Genomic DNA, 18,769 nt, shown 5'->3' on the forward strand with positions numbered 1-18,769 from the left:
AAAATATAGACAGGTAGTCCTCCTCTACTTTCAACAGTTCTTTAGTGACCCTTCAAAGTTACAAGGGGACTGAAAAAAGTGACTTATGACTGTTTTTCACACTTATGACCTTTGCACCATCCCCGTAATCAAGGGATCAAAATTCAGATGCTTGACAACTGGTTCGTATTTATGACGGATCTTGTGTTGATATTTTATGATCCTCTGACAAGCAAAGTCAATAAAAGGGGGCAAAACTCACTTTACCAATTTCTCGCTCAGCAACCGAAATTCTGGGCTCCATTCTGGCCGTAAGCCGAGGACTTACCTGTACAACGAGACTGACATATTTTTTTAAAAAAGAAATACCTACCAAAGTTCTGCATGTATGCAGGAGAAATGCACAGGAGCGTGATTTTCCCAAATCTTTTTTTTTTTTAAAGAGCAGGGGTCTTCAAACTTGGCCCTTTTATGACTTGTGGACTTCAACTCCCAGAATTCATGAGCCAGCATGGGGGAACTATGGCCCCTTCATGACTCGTGGACTTCAACTCCCAGAATTCCTGAGCCAGCATGAGGGAAATTTGGCCCCTTCATGACTTCAACTCCCACAATTCCTGAGCCAGCATGAGGGAAATTTGGCCCCTTCATGACTCGTGAACTTCAACTCCCACAATTCCTGAGCCAGCATGAGGGAAATTTGGCCCCTTCATGACTCGTGGACTTCAACTCCCAGAATTCCTGAGCCAGCATGGGGGAACTATGGCCCCTTCATGACTGGTGGACTTCAACTTCCAGAATTCCTGAGCCAGCATGGGGGAACTATGGCCCCTTCATGACTCGTGGACTTCAACTCCCAGAATTCCTGAGCCAGCATGAGGGAAATTTGGCCCCTTCATGACTCGTGGACTTCAACTCCCACAATTCCTGAGCCAGCATGAGGGAAATTTGGCCCCTTCATGACTTGTGGACTTCAACTCCCAGAATTCCTGAGCCAGCATGGGGGAACTATGGCTCCTTCATGACTTGTGGACTTCAACTCCCAGAATTCCTGAGCCAGCATGAGGGAAATTTGGCCCCTTCATGACTCGTGGACTTCAACTCCCACAATTCCTGAGCCAGCATGAGGGAAATTTGGCCCCTTCATGACTTCAACTCCCACAATTCCTGAGCCAGCATGAGGGAAATTTGGCCCCTTCATGACTCGTGAACTTCAACTCCCACAATTCCTGAGCCAGCATGAGGGAAATTTGGCCCCTTCATGACTCGTGGACTTCAACTCCCAGAATTCCTGAGCCAGCATGGGGGAACTATGGCCCCTTCATGACTCGTGGACTTCAACTTCCAGAATTCCTGAGCCAGCATGGGGGAACTATGGCCCCTTCATGACTCGTGGACTTCAACTCCCAGAATTCCTGAGCCAGCATGAGGGAAATTTGGCCCCTTCATGACTCGTGGACTTCAACTCCCACAATTCCTGAGCCAGCATGAGGGAAATTTGGCCCCTTCATGACCTGTGGACTTCAACTCCCAGAATTCCTGAGCCAGCATGGGGGAACTATGGCTCCTTCATGACTTGTGGACTTCAACTCCCAGAATTCCTGAGCCAGCATGAGGGAAATTTGGCCCCTTCATGACTCGTGGACTTCAACTCCCACAATTCCTGAGCCAGCATGGGGGAACTATGGCTCCTTCATGACTTGTGGACTTCAACTCCCAGAATTCCTCAGCCAGCATGCCTGGCTGAGGAATTCTGGGAGTTGAAGTCCACAAGTGATAAAAGGGCCAAGTTTGAAGACCCCTGAAGTAGATCAATCCCCCAAGAACGCTGCCTTCTGAGGCGGCAGACTCTGAAAAAACAAACTAACGTTAAATTGCAGGGCCCAGATTGGGATTCGTTTATTTTGCTTAGATCATCGCTTTTTCCAAGATATGTTCTTTTTTTCCCCCCTACGCGGCTTGCAAATATTTGACATCCAGGCTGGCAGGGAAGTTTTCCATCTTATCCGGCTGAATCCGGAGAGCCGACAGTTGAAAGCAGCCTTCCGTTGCACGGATTGGCCCAGAGGGCAAGAGAGAAAATGAAATTGTTTCAGCCAAAAATGTCAGTTGGGTGGAAAATGAACAGGGCTTTGTAAAGCCTTGGGAAAGCGTTGGGAGACGTGCGTAATGTTTGCCTTACACTTAACTCGGCTTTAGCCCTGACGCAACCAGAAGAGAAGAGAGCCAGGTTTAAAGGGAAAGGGGGGGGGTTTCATTTCCCAGGATGGTAAAACAACAATGGTGGTGGTGCAGAGAGTCCTCGACTTACGACCACAATTGGGCGCAAAATTTATTCTGCTAAGTGAGACAGTCATTGAGTGAAATATTTTACAGACTTCCTTGCCGCCGATGTTACTGCTTAAGTGGTTAAATTGGCAACCCGGTTGTTAAGCGAATCGGGGCTTCCCTCGCTGACTCTGCTTGACAGAAGGTCGCCAAAGGGGATCACGAGAACCTGGGGCACTGCAACCGTCATAAATATGAGTCAGTTGCCAAGCTGACTGGCCAAATGTTGATCACATGACTAAGCCTCCAAGCGAGTCGTAAGTCACTTTTCCCAGTGCCGTTGCAACTTTGAATGGGCGCTAAAGGAATGAATGGTTGTAAGTCAAGCGTTACCTGTATCTGAAGGATACCGTGGATCGGTGGTCCTCAATCTGTGGGCTGCAGCCCGTTACCAGTCCATTTGCAACCGGGCTGCATGAGTGGCTGGCTGCTGTGTGCGCACGTGCACGCACGCAGCCCCCCTCAAGCGAACATTGTGGGTGCCTGTGGCACTTGGGGCCTCCCTCACACGAGGGTCGTGGACACTTGCAGCCCCACTTGCGTGGACACTCGTCACCCCACCTGTGTGAGTGCTCAGGGATTAACTCGCTCGCACGAGCATTGCAGACGCTCAGAGCCTCACTTGTGCAAGCGTCACAGGTGTGCTCGGCCCCGCTCACACTAGCAACCTGCACACAGGCATACACGCATGCATTTGCAGCTGCCCCTCCCACTAACCATTCCCGTTTCCCCTCTCCCCCCCTCTGGGCTGCCAATCCGTAAAGGTTGGGGAACTCCAAAGGGTCCTAAAGATAATAAAAATACAAAAAAGACACAGGTTGCTCACAGCAAGCCTGGGGTTCCTAACAAAAATGCTAAAGTTGAGAATTCACTAACAGGTAAACCTTTGCATTCCAGGTGTATCCATAAGTGGCACAGAAGATTGGGTCATGCCAGTTTCCGTGTTCTGAAGAAGATGCCAGAGTTCGCAAGAGGTTTGGATCTAAAGGGGTGTAAGGTGTTCTTGGACTGTGCTGTCTGCAAGAAAGCCAAATCCAAGGCAGCAGCAATTCCAAAACGCGCTACACGCCTGTCAACACGCATTTTTGATTTGGTACACACTGACATAGTTGGTCCTTTTGCACCAACACTTGGTGGTAAAAGATATTTCTTGACAATCGTTGATAATTATTCTAGATATGGATATGTATATCCTATGAAAGAAAAATCTGAGACCTTTCAGATCTTTAAAGACTTTGCTAGTCTTGTCTATACCCAATTCGAGGTCAACATTGCCAGAATCCAGAGTGATCGCGGTGCTGAATTCATGTCTCAGCGTTTCCAGGACTGGATGCGTGAGAATGGGATAGTACATCAGACATCTGCTCCTTATACTCCAGCTGAAAATGGGGTGGCAGAACGCAGAAATGGGGTTTTGCAAACCATGATGCGTTGCCTCCTTGAAGATGCTAACCTCAGTCTTCCATACTGGGGTGAAGCTATCAAATATGCTAACCATATCATCAACCGTATTTGGAGTAGTGCGATAAATCAGACCCCTTATTTCATGTTGTATGGACACAAGCCTGATCTCTCACATCTCCATATTTTTGGTTCCTATGCTATGGTGAATATTCCTTTAGCCCAAAGAAAGAAAGGGGGTCCTGCAGCAAAAAGGATGAGATTTATGGGCATTGATGATAATTCAAAATGGAGCAAATACATTGACTCTCATCATGTTATTGTGGTTTCACAATCTGCTACTTTTGAGGAAGATGCTGACTGGTCCAGGATTCATTCTAACGATCCTGGAGTTTATTTTCCTAGAGATGATGTTGCTGATGCCACGCAACCTGATCAAGAATCACAGGAGAATGTTCCTTCCACGAGTTCTTCTCAACCTACTGTTCCGTCTTCGCAAGCCGCCGATGTTGCTGCTGGTGACGATGATGAAGACGAGGACGACACAGAAGAAGAATGGACGGTTGGCCCGAGACGTTCCAAGAGGTCCACAAAGGGAATCCCTCCAAAACGGTATTCGTGGCAAGTAACAAAAACACCTGTACCTTTGATTTGTAATGTAACACTTCCACCTGAGAAGTTCACACAGATCAAACATCTCCCTGAATCAGAACAAGATAAATGGTTTGAGGCAATGCAGGCTGAAATGGACAGTCTAAAGAAACTTCAAGTGTTTACGCCTGCGAGCCCTCCAGCAAACAAGAAAGTTATTGGTACTCGATGGGTCTACAGGATCAAAAAGAAGCCGAATGGTGAGTCGTTGTACAAGGCCAGACTCGTAGCCCAGGGTTTTGCTCAACGTTATCCTGAGGACTATACAAATACATACTCACCCACGGTGCGGACTGAAAGTGTGAAAATTGCTTTAGCCACTGCAACTATCCTTGGCCTGGAAGTTTTCCAGTTCGATGTTGAAACGGCTTATCTTCACGCTGATCTTGATGAAGACATCTACGTCAAAGGTCCTCCAGGTTTCAGACAGCAAGAAGGGGATACCTGGTTTCTACACAAAAGTCTTTATGGTCTGAAACAGTCTGGTTTAATGTGGTACTTATGTCTTTCTGACAAACTAAATTCAATGGGCTTTATTAAGTCCGAAACAGATGAATGCGTGTTTACCAAAAGATCCGGTAATAGGTATGAGATAATTCTTGTTTATGTCGATGATATTGTTTATATTGGTCCAAATGAGCAGATGAGTGAGGTTTTTGCTAAAGCTTTACAAAAGTTTTTCACGTTGAAGTCTTTAGGGTGTATTAACACTTATTTAGGTGTTCAAATTGCCAAAACTCAGAAGGGGTTTAGTCTCACACAAGAAGAGAAGATTGAACAACTGTTATATCACTGTAACATGGAGGACGCTAAGCCTGTGAGTATACCCATGCAAACTGACTTTCACATTTTGGCACATGAACCAAGTCCTGAGTTCGAGGATCAAACACTATATCGCTCAGTCATTGGGTCGCTGCTGTATATTAGTAGTTGGACTAGACCCGACATTGCACTTAGTGTTAATCTTTTATCACGACACGTAGGCAAGGCAAAACAGTTTCATTGGACATGTGTTAAAAGGTTATTGAGGTATCTAAAACACACCAAAGACATGAAGTTGTTGTTGGAACCCACACATACTGACTATGCAGAGTTATGTTGTTTTGCAGATTCAGATTGGGCAAGTGATAAGAAGTCACGGAAAAGTACATCAGGTTACATGATGTTCTTAAATGGATGTCCTGTTTACTGGCATGTGCGTAAACAGAATTTTGTTTCTTGTTCCTCTACAGAAGCTGAGTATGCTTGTGTGTCTGATGCATGCAATTCTTTAACCTGGTTTGATGCTTTAGTCACAGATATCTGGACACATCCGATTCGACCAATCACAGTAATGGAAGATAATGAATCTGTGGTTTATATTTCTGAAACACGTTTTACAGGTTCAAGGTCCAGACACATTGACATCCGATATCAAAACATAAGGCAACTGGTTAAACAAGGTTTTGTGACGTTACAGTATGTGCCTACACGTGATCAAATTGCTGACATGCTGAACAAACCACTTCCTACAGCCCAGCATGAGTATCTGCGTGAGAAGATGTGCCTTACCTGAGTCTTCACTTTGCTGACGAAAGAAGGGGAATGTCACTGCACGTTTTTTTTGTTCGTCAGAAAAGTTCATTTCTAACTGTACATTTCCCCTGCTCTCTGCACCTGTTGTGATAACTTATCTGGTAACCATAGTGAATCCCATATGACTAGCTATGTTATGGTTTCAGTCTGTTTAGTGCGCATGTCTAGAAGAAGTTCCCAGAGTTATTATCTGTATTGTTCTTTTTTCACTTTGCTGTTACTGTCTGTTATGTTAGGATGAAGCTAGCTAGCTCTGTATAATATATATTTAGTTTTTATATTTTGTAAGTAAAAGGTATTTAGTAAGATTATGCGTCGTGTTTTTCTTGCCTTCCTACAAGTGTATCATGCATTCTCTGAAGCACGGTCCGTCGCCCTCTACAAAGGTGATTTTTACCTTGACAGGAACCACAACACCTTGGTCTGCGGACCGGTAGCGGACCGTGGCTCACTAGGAACTGGGCCGTGCGGGCTGCAGCCGAATGCGCAAGCGTGCAAAACTGTATTTGCACAAGTGGAGGGCGTGTGAGGCCATCCCCGCCACCCTGCTGCCGGCGGTCCACAGAGCTGGAATTTTGGGGGACCGCTGAAATAAAACCACACTCCACAAACGCTCTGTCCAATCAATTCTTACATGTAACGTCAGAACTGACATATACCCCAAAAGATATAAATTAAATGCTTTTACAAGAAGGCACATCGGTGGCTGTGTTTCTAACAAAGAAGTCCCGTCATTGTCCTCTCATCACAAGACGTACGGCGCCACGGATCCGTGGCCGTTGTGACATCTCAGGGCCTCTTTCTTGTTCAATCCAGCTGCTCTGCGGTAGTGGCCTTCCCGAATGGTCCTCAGACACCGGATGTTCTTGCCCAAGGCCACGCTTTTGATGGAAGGCAAGTATCTCAACATGGGTTTGGAGAAAGCGGTGTCCACCCCGGTCCCTGACAGGTTGAGCTCTTGCAAAGATGTCAGGCTGTAAAAAACCTTGGGGTTCAAGGATTTCATGTTGGGGTTATTGGATAAGTCCAGCACTTGGAGAGCAGATAGGTCCTTGAAGCCGAAAGGCAAAATGTCCATGAGATGCTGGATTCCGCTGAGTGACAAGTGGGTTAACCCTTTCAGGCCCAAGAAGGCATCTTTCTCAATGACAGACACCGGGTTTCTATCCAGGTTTAAGTAGCGAAGGGGGATCCCTTGAAGATCTGGAATGTTGGTTAATTGGTTCCCCGAGAGATTTAAGCTCTGGATGTTAGGGATGGTTTGATCCGGTGGTCCTCTGGACACCCGGCTGATTAAGTTGTCGGAAAGGTCAACGTTGACGGGTTTCCCTTGACCTTTGAAGGCAAAAACCTCCAGGCTGATCTCCAAGAGGAGGTTGCTGCTGAGGTCCACGTCTCCTAGAGGTGACTGAGAGAAGCAGTCCTCGGGGATGGCCACCAAAGAGTTATGACTCAGATCCAAAGACTCGAGGTAGCGGAGTCGGGAGAAGGTGGCGGGGATGACCTGCGAGATTTTGTTGTAGCTCAGGTCAAGGCCCACCAGGGTGGTGTAACCAGGCCCGGTTAACATGGACTGGTTGATGGCTTCCAGGTGGTTGGCAGATAAGTCCAAATAGGTGGTGTCCAATGGAATGGGGACGGGCACCAGGTGAGATCCGATTCCGCTACAGTCAACTTTGGTGAGGCTAAAGCTGTCGAAGAGGCCAAAGGTCTCCACTTCACAGTGACACCTCGGAAAGCAAGTCCTTGAGGTGCCAAAACAGGGCAGGACTAGCAGCAGGTGGAGCCAAGCCAAGGAAGACATCTCTGGTACCTGCAGAACAACAACAAAAACAACAACACAAGGATGGAAGAAGCGGACGTTACACAGGTGAGGAAGGCAGTCCCTAAAATTCTACGCAGAATCTTCCCCAACAACGTTGATCCAGAACTTCTCTAGAAGGTGACAGCTTGGAAGATGCCCCAGCCTACAGGACTTTCGGCCAGCCAAATACAAGTCCTTGACTTACTTATTGACCACAATGAGCTTCAAATTTCCGTCGCTAAGCAAGGCGGTGGTTCAATGAATTCGAGCCGGTTTTGCAACTTTTTTTCCCGCCGCAGCTGCGACGAGCCAATCGCTGCAGTCGTTCAATTAGCCACCCGCTCGTTAAGCGAATCCGGCTTGTCAGAAGGCTGCAAAAGGGGAATGCATGCTACCCTCATAAATGTGAGCGTCTGAATTTCGATCACGTGACCACGGGGGAGGCCGTGCGAAAACCGGTCACGAGAGTCCCTTTTTTCCCCAGTGCCGTTGTTAACTCCGAATGGTCACTAAACGAACGGCTGTAAGTCAGGGACTACCAGCATGCATTTGTTCTTAAGGCTCATTAACCCGGAGCAATTTGGGACTCCACAGCCTCCGAACAGCTGGATGTCTTCCAGATGTGCTAGGGCAGCTAGGGAATAACTGGCTAAGAACAAAGGAAGTTGTGATCCAGCTAGAGATGGGAAGACCTGGTTGCGGGGGGGGGGGGGGAATGGAAAAAATGGGGGAAAAAACAGGGTTGTTTTTTTTCTTTTTTGCCAAAGCAGTTTGGGAAAAAACAGAAAAAAACCCTGTTTTTCTCCCCAATTTTTCAAGTTTCTTTTTTTTTTCAGGCCTTCCCAGCACAGCTGGTTACTAAGCACCAAACACCCCACAGTCTTCCTCCTCCTCCTCCTCTCCACAAACCCCCCCTCCTTTCTTGCACTGATGATGTTCCCTAGTTTGGTCATAAAACGTCTGCAAGGAAACCACCCAGCTCAGAGAGGACTAAAGACCTCACAGTCATTCTCCTCCTCCTCCTCCTCCTTCCAACCCCCCCTCCCTCCTAGCATTGATGATGTTCCCTAGTTGGGTCATGAAACGTCTGCAAGGAAACCACCCAGCTCAGAGAGCACCAAGGACCCCACAGTCGTCTTCCTCCTCCTCCTCCTCCTTCCAAACCGCCCTCCCTTCTAGCACTGATGATGTTCCCTAGTTGGGTCATGAAACGTCTGCAAGGAAACCACCAAGATCGGAGAGCAGCAAGGACCCCACAGTCCTCCTCCTCTTCTTCCTCCTGATCCCCCCTTCTAGCACTGACGATGTTCCCTAGTTGGGTCATGAAACGTCTGCAAGGAAACCACCCAGCTCAGAGCGCAACGAGAACCCCACAGTTCAGCCCTCGGCTGCAAACCTTCCCTTCCATCGGTTATTCCTTTTTGCCTTGCTAAACTTCGAAAAACCCTGACTTTGCCCCCACTCTGGAAAGCTGCTCTAAATTCAGGAAGTGGAAAAACCTCCCTTCCAAAAGTACAACTAAAGGGCCCGTGAGCTCTTCTCCACCCCTCCCGTAGTAGAATCATGGCATCGTTTGGGAAGCAAAGGCCAGGTTTAGCTCTCTCACCAGGCAGGCCCATCGCTTTCAAAAAGCTGGCTGGCCTGTTTGAAAAAGTGAAACGACTCAACTCCAGGCTGGCTTTCAGAGAAATGGTCCTTTCAAAGGAGAACAAGAAAAGGACGGCAGCTGAAGAGAAGGGAGGTGACGGTAGGAATAAATTATATACAGTAGCCTCCGGAGATGATTAACAGCCTCTATTTTTAAACAGAGACAAGCCAGCCCAAGGGTGAACGAAGCAGGGCAAGATAACTCAAACCCTCCAAATGGTGTTGCTTTTATAACATTTCTTTAAAGCTTCCCCCATTCTCCGAAATGTTTGCCGAGGTTTTACAGCAACCCTGGAGATTTGCAGGTACTTCTCGACTTAAAACCCGTCAAAGCTACCCCGGCACTGAAAACCCCCCGACTTACGACCGTTTTTCACACTCACGGCCGTTGCAGCAACCCCGTGGACCCACGGGATCAAAATCTAGAGGCTTGGCAACCGGCTCATATTTATGACGGTTTGCTGCGTCCCGGAGTCACGTGTCAATCCCCTTTGGCGACCTTCCGACAGGCCAAGTCAACAGCGGAAGCCAGATCCGCTTAAAAAGGAGAGTGGTAAGTGCCTTAACGGCTGCGGTGATTCACTTAACGACGGTGGTAAGGAAACTCGTAAAATGGGGGCAGGCCTTGCTTAAGATCGGTCTCGCTGAGCAACAGAAATTTTGAAGCGATTCACTCCAGTTGTTAAGGGAAGCACACAGTGGTTAAGCACATCTGGCTTTTCCTGTTGAATTTTCCTAAACCAGGGGTAGGCAACCTTGGCTCTTTTATGACTGGTGGACTTCAACTCCCAGAATTCCTGAGCCAGCTATGCTGAGGGGAAAGGGAGAGGTTTCCAGGCTGAGCCATGCCAAATCAGGAATTCTGGGAGCTGAAGTCCACAAGTTATGAAGGGGCCATAGTTCCCCCATGCAAGCTCAGGAATTCTGGAAGTTGAAGTCCACCAGTCATGAAGGGGCCATAGATTCCCCATGCTGGCTCAGGAATTCTGGGAGTTGAAGTCCACCAGTCATGAAGGAGCCATAGTTTCCCCATGCTGGTTCAGGAATTCTGGGAGTCGAAGTCTGCAAGTCATGAAGGGACCATAGTTTCCCCATGCTGGCTCAGGAATTCTGGGAGTTGAAGTCCACGAGTCATAAAAGAGCCAAGGTTGCCTACCCCTGTCCTAAACAGAAGTCAGCTAGGAAGGTCATCAATGTGGATCACATGACCCTGGGACAGTGCAACTGTCATAAATAACATGCCAGTTTGCTCAGCGCCCAAATTCGGATCAGCTGACCCTGGGGGTTTAGATGGGGTTTTCTCAACCTGGGCACTTTCAAGACCTGCGGACTTCAATTCCCAGAATTCCACAGCCATCACTGTTGTCCAGGTTGAAATACCCTGATTTAGACAAGGCTAAACTGCACGGATCAACAACGCTATTCCAGAGTGATCAGCAGAAATTTGCTTTCTGGGCTGAAATTGGAGAAGCCTAACCCTGACCTGACTCCATTTCTCTGTCTCCCAGACACCCCCTCCTTCCTTCCTTTCTTTCTTTCTCTTTCTTTCTTCCTTTCTTCCTCCTCCTCTCTCTCTCTTTCCTGCTCTTTTTCTCTCTCCTCTTTCTCTCTTTTGCTGTCCACATCTCTTTCTTGCTTTCTCTCTCCTTTCTCTCTTGCTCTCCCATCTCTCTCTTTCTCTCTCCTTCATTTTCTCTCATTCTTTCCTTTTTTCTCTCCCGCTTTCCCATCTCTCGCTCCTTTTCTCTCCCCTCCTCTCTCCCCTCCCCTTTGTTCTCTCTCCTTCTTCCCTTCTTTCTCTTTCTTCCTCCCTTTGTCTCTCTCCTCTTTCCCTCTTTCTCCTTTCCTGCTCTTTTCTTTCTTTCTCACTCTTTCACTCTCCCATCTCTCTCTCCCCTTCTCTCTCTCTCCTTCTCCTTCTCTCCTCTTTCCTTTGTTTTTTCTCCTTCTTTCCTGTCTCTTCTTTCTTTTTCTCTCTGCTCTTTCCCTCCCTTTTTCTCCTTCTCTCCTCTTTCCTTTGTTTTTTCTCCTTCTTTCCTGTCTCTTCTTTCTTTCTCTTTCTCTCTGCTCTTTCCCTCCCTTTTTCTCCTTCTCTCCTCTTTCCTGCTCTTTCCTCTCTCCTTTTTTTCTCTCTTTCACTCTCCCACCTCTCTCTCTCCCCTTCTATCTCTCCCTCTCTCCTTCTTTTTCTCTCTCTCTCTCCTCTTTCCCTCTCTTTCTCTTTCTCTCTCCTGCCTGCCTGCAAATTGGGAAGCAAAAACCAACCCAAACCAGCAGCTGGCAAGTTCAGGCTTGCAAGGGCTTGAGGAAAAACCCGGAGTTTGGGGAAAATGAAATGAAGAACCGGCATGGATTTTCCAGAAGCTTGCTCAGGACAGAAAAGGTTACTACTTTTAATCCTAATATGTTAATACTTAATTAACGCATTAACCCAGTGGCAGTTCTGGTCACCCCGATAGAAAAACATGCTGAGTGGCCCAGTGATTAGAATGCAGCTGGCAAGCAAAGTCTGCCCACAGCCTGGCAAAACACACACAATGGTCTCACTTGGCAACGCAAATCTGGGGCTGAATTCTGGTTGTAAGTCAATGAGTTCCTGTAGTCTTCTGCCTTAGGCACGGAAGCCGGCTGGGTGACTTTGGGCCACTCACCAGGAGACGGTGAGTTCTAGTTTTGCCTTAGGCACGGAAGCCGGCTGGGTGACTTTGGGCCACTCACCAGGAGACGGTGAGTTCTAGTTTTGCCTTAGGCACAGAAGCTGGCTGGGTGACTTTGGGCCACTTACCAGGAGACGGTGAGTTCTAGTTTTGCCTTAGGCATGGAAGCCGGCTGGTTGATTCTGGGCCAGTCACCAGGAGACGGTGAGTTCTAGTTCTGCCTTAGGTATGGAAGCTGGCTGGCTGACTTTAGGCCAGTCACCAGGAAACGGTGAGTTCTAGTCCTGCCTTAGATATGGAAGCTGGCTGGCTGACTTTGGGCCAGTCACCAGGAGACAGTGAGTTCTAGTTCTGCCTTAGGTATGGAAGCCGGCTGGTTGATTCTGGGCCAGTCACCAGGAGACGGTGAGTTCTAGTTCTGTCTTAGGCATGGAAGCCGGCTGGTTGATTCTGGGCCAGTCACCAGGAGACGGTGAGTTCTAGTCCTGCCTTAGGTATGGAAGCTGGCTGGCTGACTTTGGGCCAGTCACCAGGAGACGGTGAGTTCTAGTTCTGTCTTAGGCATGGAAGCCGGCTGGTTGATTCTGGGCCAGTCACCAGGAGACGGTGAGTTCTAGTTCTGTCTTAGGCATGGAAGCCGGCTGGTTGATTCTGGGCCAGTCACCAGGAGACGGTGAGTTCTAGTTCTGCCTTAGGTATGGAAGCTGGCTGGCTGACTTTGGGCCAGTCACCAGGAGACGGTGAGTTCTAGTTCTGCCTTAGGTATGGAAGCTGGCTGGGTGACTTTGGGCCACTCACCAGGAGACGGTGAGTTCTAGTTTTGCCTTAGGCACAGAAGCTGGCTGGGTGACTTTGGGCCACTTACCAGGAGACGGTGAGTTCTAGTTTTGCCTTAGGCATGGAAGCCGGCTGGTTGATTCTGGGCCAGTCACCAGGAGATGGTGAGTTCTAGTTCTGCCTTAGGTATGGAAGCTGGCTGGCTGACTTTAGGCCAGTCACCAGGAAACGGTGAGTTCTAGTCCTGCCTTAGATATGGAAGCTGGCTGGCTGACTTTGGGCCAGTCACCAGGAGACAGTGAGTTCTAGTTCTGCCTTAGGTATGGAAGCCGGCTGGTTGATTCTGGGCCAGTCACCAGGAGACGGTGAGTTCTAGTTCTGTCTTAGGCATGGAAGCTGGCTGGCTGACTTTGGGCCAGTCACCAGGAGACAGTGAGTTCTAGTTCTGCCTTAGGTATGGAAGCCGGCTGGTTGATTCTGGGCCAGTCACCAGGAGACGGTGAGTTCTAGTTCTGTCTTAGGCATGGAAGCCGGCTGGTTGATTCTGGGACAGTCACCAGGAGACGGTGAGTTCTAGTTCTGTCTTAGGCATGGAAGCCGGCTGGTTGATTCTGGGCCAGTCACCAGGAGACGGTGAGTTCTAGTTCTGCCTTAGGTATGGAAGCTGGCTGGCTGACTTTGGGCCAGTCACCAGGAGACGGTGAGTTCTAGTTCTGCCTTAGGTATGGAAGCTGGCTGGCTGACTTTGGGCCAGTCACCAGGAGACGGTGAGTTCTAGTTCTGCCTTAGGTATGGAAGCCGGCTGGGTGACTTTGAGCCAGTCAGTTCCTCTCATCCCAACCCACCTCACAGGGGGGTTGTTCTGGAGATAATAGGAGGAGTCAGGTAACCTGTGTATTTCTCCACCTTGAGTTACTTTTAAGAATAACAAATGCAGGATACAAATAAAGAAAATAAAAATAAGATGTGTGTGTCCCTGTGAATTCCCCTGTTGTGGTTTCTGATGAAAGAAAAAACGGCTGTGTTGCAAAAGGTGAAGCAAAGAGGAGTCAGCCAAGCAGCGGTTGGTTGTGAAAAGCTCTCCTGCATAGTTGTGTAAGCAAAGACTTTCCAGCCACGGCTGCCGTACAACTGCCACACCTCTGCCTCACCTTGGCTGTTGCACAAAACCCACTCAGCCTTTAAGTTAGCAAATTGCAAACCGCTGGATCCAGCTGGATTTCCCACCGGCAGTCTATGCCAGGAAGGCAACCAACCCTTAACTGAAAAGGGGCCATCCTTGTGTTGATATTCTTGCCTTTTAATTCAGCAATTTAGAGAAGGAGGAGGAGGAGGAGGAGGAGGAGGAGGAGGAGGAGGAGGAGGAGGAGGAGGAGGAGGAGAAGGAGGAGGAGGAGGAGAAGAAGAAGAAGAAGAAGAAGAAGAAGAAGAAGAAGAAGAAGAAGAAGAAGAAGGAAGAAGAAGAAGAAGAAGAAGAAGAAGAAGAAGAAGAAGAAGAAGAAGAAGAAGAAGAAGAAGAAGAAGAAGAAGAAGAAGAAGAAGAAGAAGAAGAAGAAGAATTATTCCAGTTTAGCCTCAGCCGGGTTCAAATGGAAGGGAAGGTTACCTCCATTGTACTGAATTTAATAATGATGATGATGATGATGATGAAATTAAACTGCTCTGGGACTTCAGAATTCAAACAGACAAGCACCTGCAAGCACCCTGGAATTAACAATTGTCGATAAGAAAGACGAAAAAGTCTGGATAGTGGACGTGGCAGCGCCTGGAGACAGCAGAATAGACGAGAAAGAACTGGAGAAGATAACAAAATACAAAGACCTACAAATAGAAATAGAACGACTGTGGCAAAGGCAAGCAAGGGTAGTGCCAATAGTAATAGGCGCCTTGGGTGCAATCCCAAAACAGCTGGAGCACCACTTGGACACCATCATCGGCATTGACAAATTTGCCATCAGTCAATTGCCAAAGGCAGCCTTACTAGGAACTGCTTCCATCCTGCGACGAGGTTTGTAATACCATCAAACATCCACATCTGCCTATCCCAGGTCCTTGGTAAGGACTCGATAGGTAGACAAACATGCCAAATCCAGTCTGAACATCTGGCTGACTGTGCGATGATCAATAATAATAATAAAGTTGGAAGGGAGCTTGGAGGTCATCTAGTCCAGCCCCTTGCTCAGGCAGCAAACCCTAGACCATTCCAGGCAAACGGCTGTCCAGTCTCTTCTTAAAAACGTCCCGTGTTGGAGCATTCATTGCTTCTGGAGGCAGGTTGTTCCGCTGGTTAGTTGTTCTAATTGTCGGGAAGTTTGTCCTTAGTTCCAGGTTGCTTCTCTCCTTGGTTAGTTTCCATCCGGTGTGTCTTCTCCTGCTTTCAGGTGCTTTGGAGACTAGCTTGATTGATTGATTGCTTTCTCAAAGGTAACCTATCCAGCTTGCTGGTACAGCTGATCCTTGACTTACACACCCATTCATTCAGTGATCAAAGTTACAACACTGGAAATAGTGACGACTGTCTTTCACACTTACGACCCGGTGGTCGGTCATGTGATCAAAATTCAGGAAATATGTATTTTCAGTGAGGTGTATGCAGATAGTCCTCAACTTGCGACCATAATTGAGCCCGGAATTTTTGTTCCTAAGTGAGACGTGTGTTAATGGAGTTTTGCCCCACTTTACGGCATTTCATGCCATACTTGTTAAGTGAATCACGGCAGTTGTTAAGTTAGTGACAAGGCTGTTAAGCCAATCTGGTTTCCCCCATTGACTTTGCTTGTCAGAAGGTCGCCAAAGGGGATCACAGGATCCCCCAGGATGCTGCAACCGTCAGCCTTCCATCCTTCCGAGGTAGGTAAAATGAGGACCCAAATTGTTGGGGGCAATTAAGCTGACTTTGTAATAATGCCGCTTGGGGTGTGTGTGAAAGCCCTAATAAGCAGGCATTATACATAGAATAAGGGACGCGGTGGCTCAGTGGGTTAGGACGCTGAGCTTGTCGATCAGAAGGTCGGCAGTTTGGCGGGTCGAATCCCGAGTGCCGCGTAGCAGAGTGAGCGCCTGTTACTCGTCCCAGCTTCTGCCAACCTAGCAGTTCGAAAGCACGTAAAAATGCAAGTAGAAAAATAGGAACCGCTACGGTGGGAAGGTAACAGCGTTCCGTGCGCCTTTGGCATCTAGTCATGCCGGCCACATGACCACGGAGACGTCCTCGGACAAGCGCTGGCTCTTCGGCTTTGAAACGGAGATGAGCACCGGCCCCTAGAGTCGGAAACGACTAGCACGCATGTGCGGGGGAAACTTTACCTTTACTTTATACATAGAATGAAGGCTACTGCTAAGCTTGTAAGCCGCCCTGAGTCTTCGGAGAAGGGCGGGATATAAATGGAATTAAAATAAAAAATAAAAATAAATACGAGTCAGTTGCCAAGTGGCTGAATTTTGACCACACGACCGTGGGGATGCTGCAACCTTTTAAGTGTGAAAAACGGTCACAAGTCACATTTTTCTGCGCCGTTGTAACTTTGAATGGTCACTAAATCAACAGTTGAAAGTCAAGGACTTCCTGTAATTGCCATTTAGGTATTGCTGTTTTTTTTTTACAGCCCTGGAGGCTTCCGGCAGTTGGGAGATTAGGCAATTGGTGATGTGTTGCATGAGAGATTTAGCACCTGTCTAACTGGGGGGTGGGCTGGGGTGGGGAGGGAAGTGGCAGTCCAATCAACTAACACGGTTGGTGTTTCATCAGACTTGAACTGACTTTTTTTCCCCCCCTCCCCTTTGGGAAGTTGCTGGCAGGAAGCGTTTTGTAATCCCTTCAAAACTTTGTGCCAAAGTTAGATTTAAGACAGACTCACTGCTTGGAGCAAAGATGCAGCCCCACCTCCATTGTGAGGGGCCGACGCAAAAATACTGAGAAAAGATTTAAACGTTTGCCTTGCTTTTCCCACCAAATGCCCGTCTTTCAACAATATTTTTCTAGCTTGGTTCATGCACAGAACTGTTGAACGAAGAAGATTCAGAACAAAGAAGATAGATAGATAGATAGATAGATAGATAGATAGATAGATAGATAGATAGATAGATAGATAGATAGACAGACAGACAGACAGACAGACAGACAGACAGATAGATGGAGTGTATGCTTAGCCTTCCACCCCAGTGTTTCTCAGCCTGGCCAACTTTAAGCTGTGTGGACTTCAACTCCCAGAATTCCTCAGCCAGCATGGGGGAACTATGGCCCCTTCGTGAGTTGCAGACTTCAACTCCCAGAATTCCTCAGCTAGCGTGCCTGGCTGAGGAATTCTAGGAGTTGAAGTCCACCAGTCATAAAAGGGCCAAGTTTGAAGACCACTGTGCTAAACAACTGAAATAATAATAATAATAATAATAATAATAATAATAATAATAATAATAATAGTGTAATTGCCTGTACTTCCTCAATTGCCAGATCCTGATTTGCTCAAGTCAGACCGGGATCTGGCAATTGCGGAAGTCTGCAGGCAATTACAGTTGGATATTATTTTAATGATATTGATAATGATAAGGATGATGATGATGATAATAATCACAGTTAGAACTGGGTTATTGAAAATAATAATAATAAATTGCTTAAATCATCCAGTGGTTGCTTTTAATTTAACGTTTATATTCACCCAACCTGCACAAAAACACACAGGCAAGCACGCACAGACACAGACACAGACACAGACACAGACACACACACAGACACACACACACACACACCCTTTAGCTTATTTTAAAGTGGAGAAGTTCCCAGATTATTTCACTTTTATCCAAAACTTGGCAAGGGGCTGCCTGCCAGATGCTCCCGTCTCCCTCCCCCCTTCCCCGGCCGCTCATTGCCGGGAGAGGCTGGAAGCCAAAGCACAAGGCATATTTGTTTTAAAACCTCTCCCAAATTCCCTTCCTCCCCACTGCCTTTGCAACACACTTAAGGAACAGGAGGAAGAAAACCAACGGAGCAGCTAAAGGAGAAAGGGAAAACTTCTCCGGAGGGAAAAATAATAATTCAGAGGACCAGAACAACAGAATAACAGAGTTGGAAGGGACCTTGGAGGTCATCTAGTCCAACCCCCTGCACAGGCAGGAAACCCTATACCATTTCAGTCAAATGGCTATCCAGTCTCTTCTTAAAAACTTCCAGTGTTGGAGCATTCACCACTTCTGGAGGCAGGTGGTTCCACTGGTTAATTGTCCTCACTGTCAGGAAGTTTCTCCTTAATTCTAGGTTGCTTCTCTCCTTGATGAGTTTCCATCCGTTGCTTCTTGTCCTGCCTTCTGGTGCTTTGTAATATAAGTTGACCTCTCTCTTCTTTGGGGTAGCCCCTGAGATACTGCAAGGCTGCTATCATGTCACCCCTGGTCCTTCTCTTCATTAAGCTAGACCAGGGGTAGGCAACCTTGGCTCTTTTATGACTCGTGGACTTCAACTCCCAGAATTCCTGAGCCAGCCATGCTGAGGGGAAAAGGAGAGGTTTCCAAGCTGAGCTGTGCTGGCTCAGGAATTCTGGGAGTTGAAGTCCATGAGTCATAAAAGAGCCAAGGTTGCCTACCCCTGGCCTAGGCCTAAGCCTCTTTATGACTTGTGGACTTCAACTCCCAGAATTCCTGAGCCAGCCATGCTGAGGGGAAAAGGAGAGGTTTCCAAGCTGAGCCATGCTGGCTGAGGAATTCTGGGAGTTGAAGTCCACGAGTCATAAAAGAGCCAAGGTTGCCTACCCCTGGCCTAGGCCTAAGCCTCTTTATGACTCGTGGACTTCAACTCCCAGAATTCCTGAGCCAGCCATGCTGAGGGGAAAAGGAGAGGTTTTCAAGCTGAGCCATGCTGGCTGAGGAATTCTGGGAGTTGAAGTCCATGAGTCATAAAAGAGCCAAGGTTGCCTACCCCTGAGCTAGACGTTCCCAATTCCTGCAGCCCGTTCTTCAA

At 47.7% G+C, this 18,769-nt stretch overlaps 1 protein-coding gene and 1 long non-coding RNA gene across 2 annotated transcripts in view; one reads left to right on the top strand and one right to left on the bottom strand.

Annotated features, from left to right (window-relative positions):
* The window catches only part of LOC310640110, a 111,311-nt gene that overhangs the window by 61,010 nt on the left and 31,532 nt on the right, over positions 1–18,769 (top strand). The gene's annotated exons all lie outside the window — the stretch shown is intronic.
* Positions 6,396–18,769, bottom strand: part of TSKU (tsukushi, small leucine rich proteoglycan) — a 32,612-nt gene continuing 20,238 nt past the window's right edge. The window contains exon 2 of the mRNA XM_083362164.1: positions 6,396–7,747. Coding sequence (XP_083218290.1) covers positions 6,680–7,738 — 1,059 coding nt within the window. The 5' untranslated portion in view covers positions 7,739–7,747 and the 3' untranslated portion in view covers positions 6,396–6,679. The remainder of the gene's footprint in view (positions 7,748–18,769) is intronic.

The sequence above is a fragment of the Vipera ursinii genome (assembly GCF_947247035.1).
Source record: "Vipera ursinii genome assembly, chromosome: 4".
NCBI lineage: Eukaryota > Metazoa > Chordata > Lepidosauria > Squamata > Viperidae > Vipera > Vipera ursinii.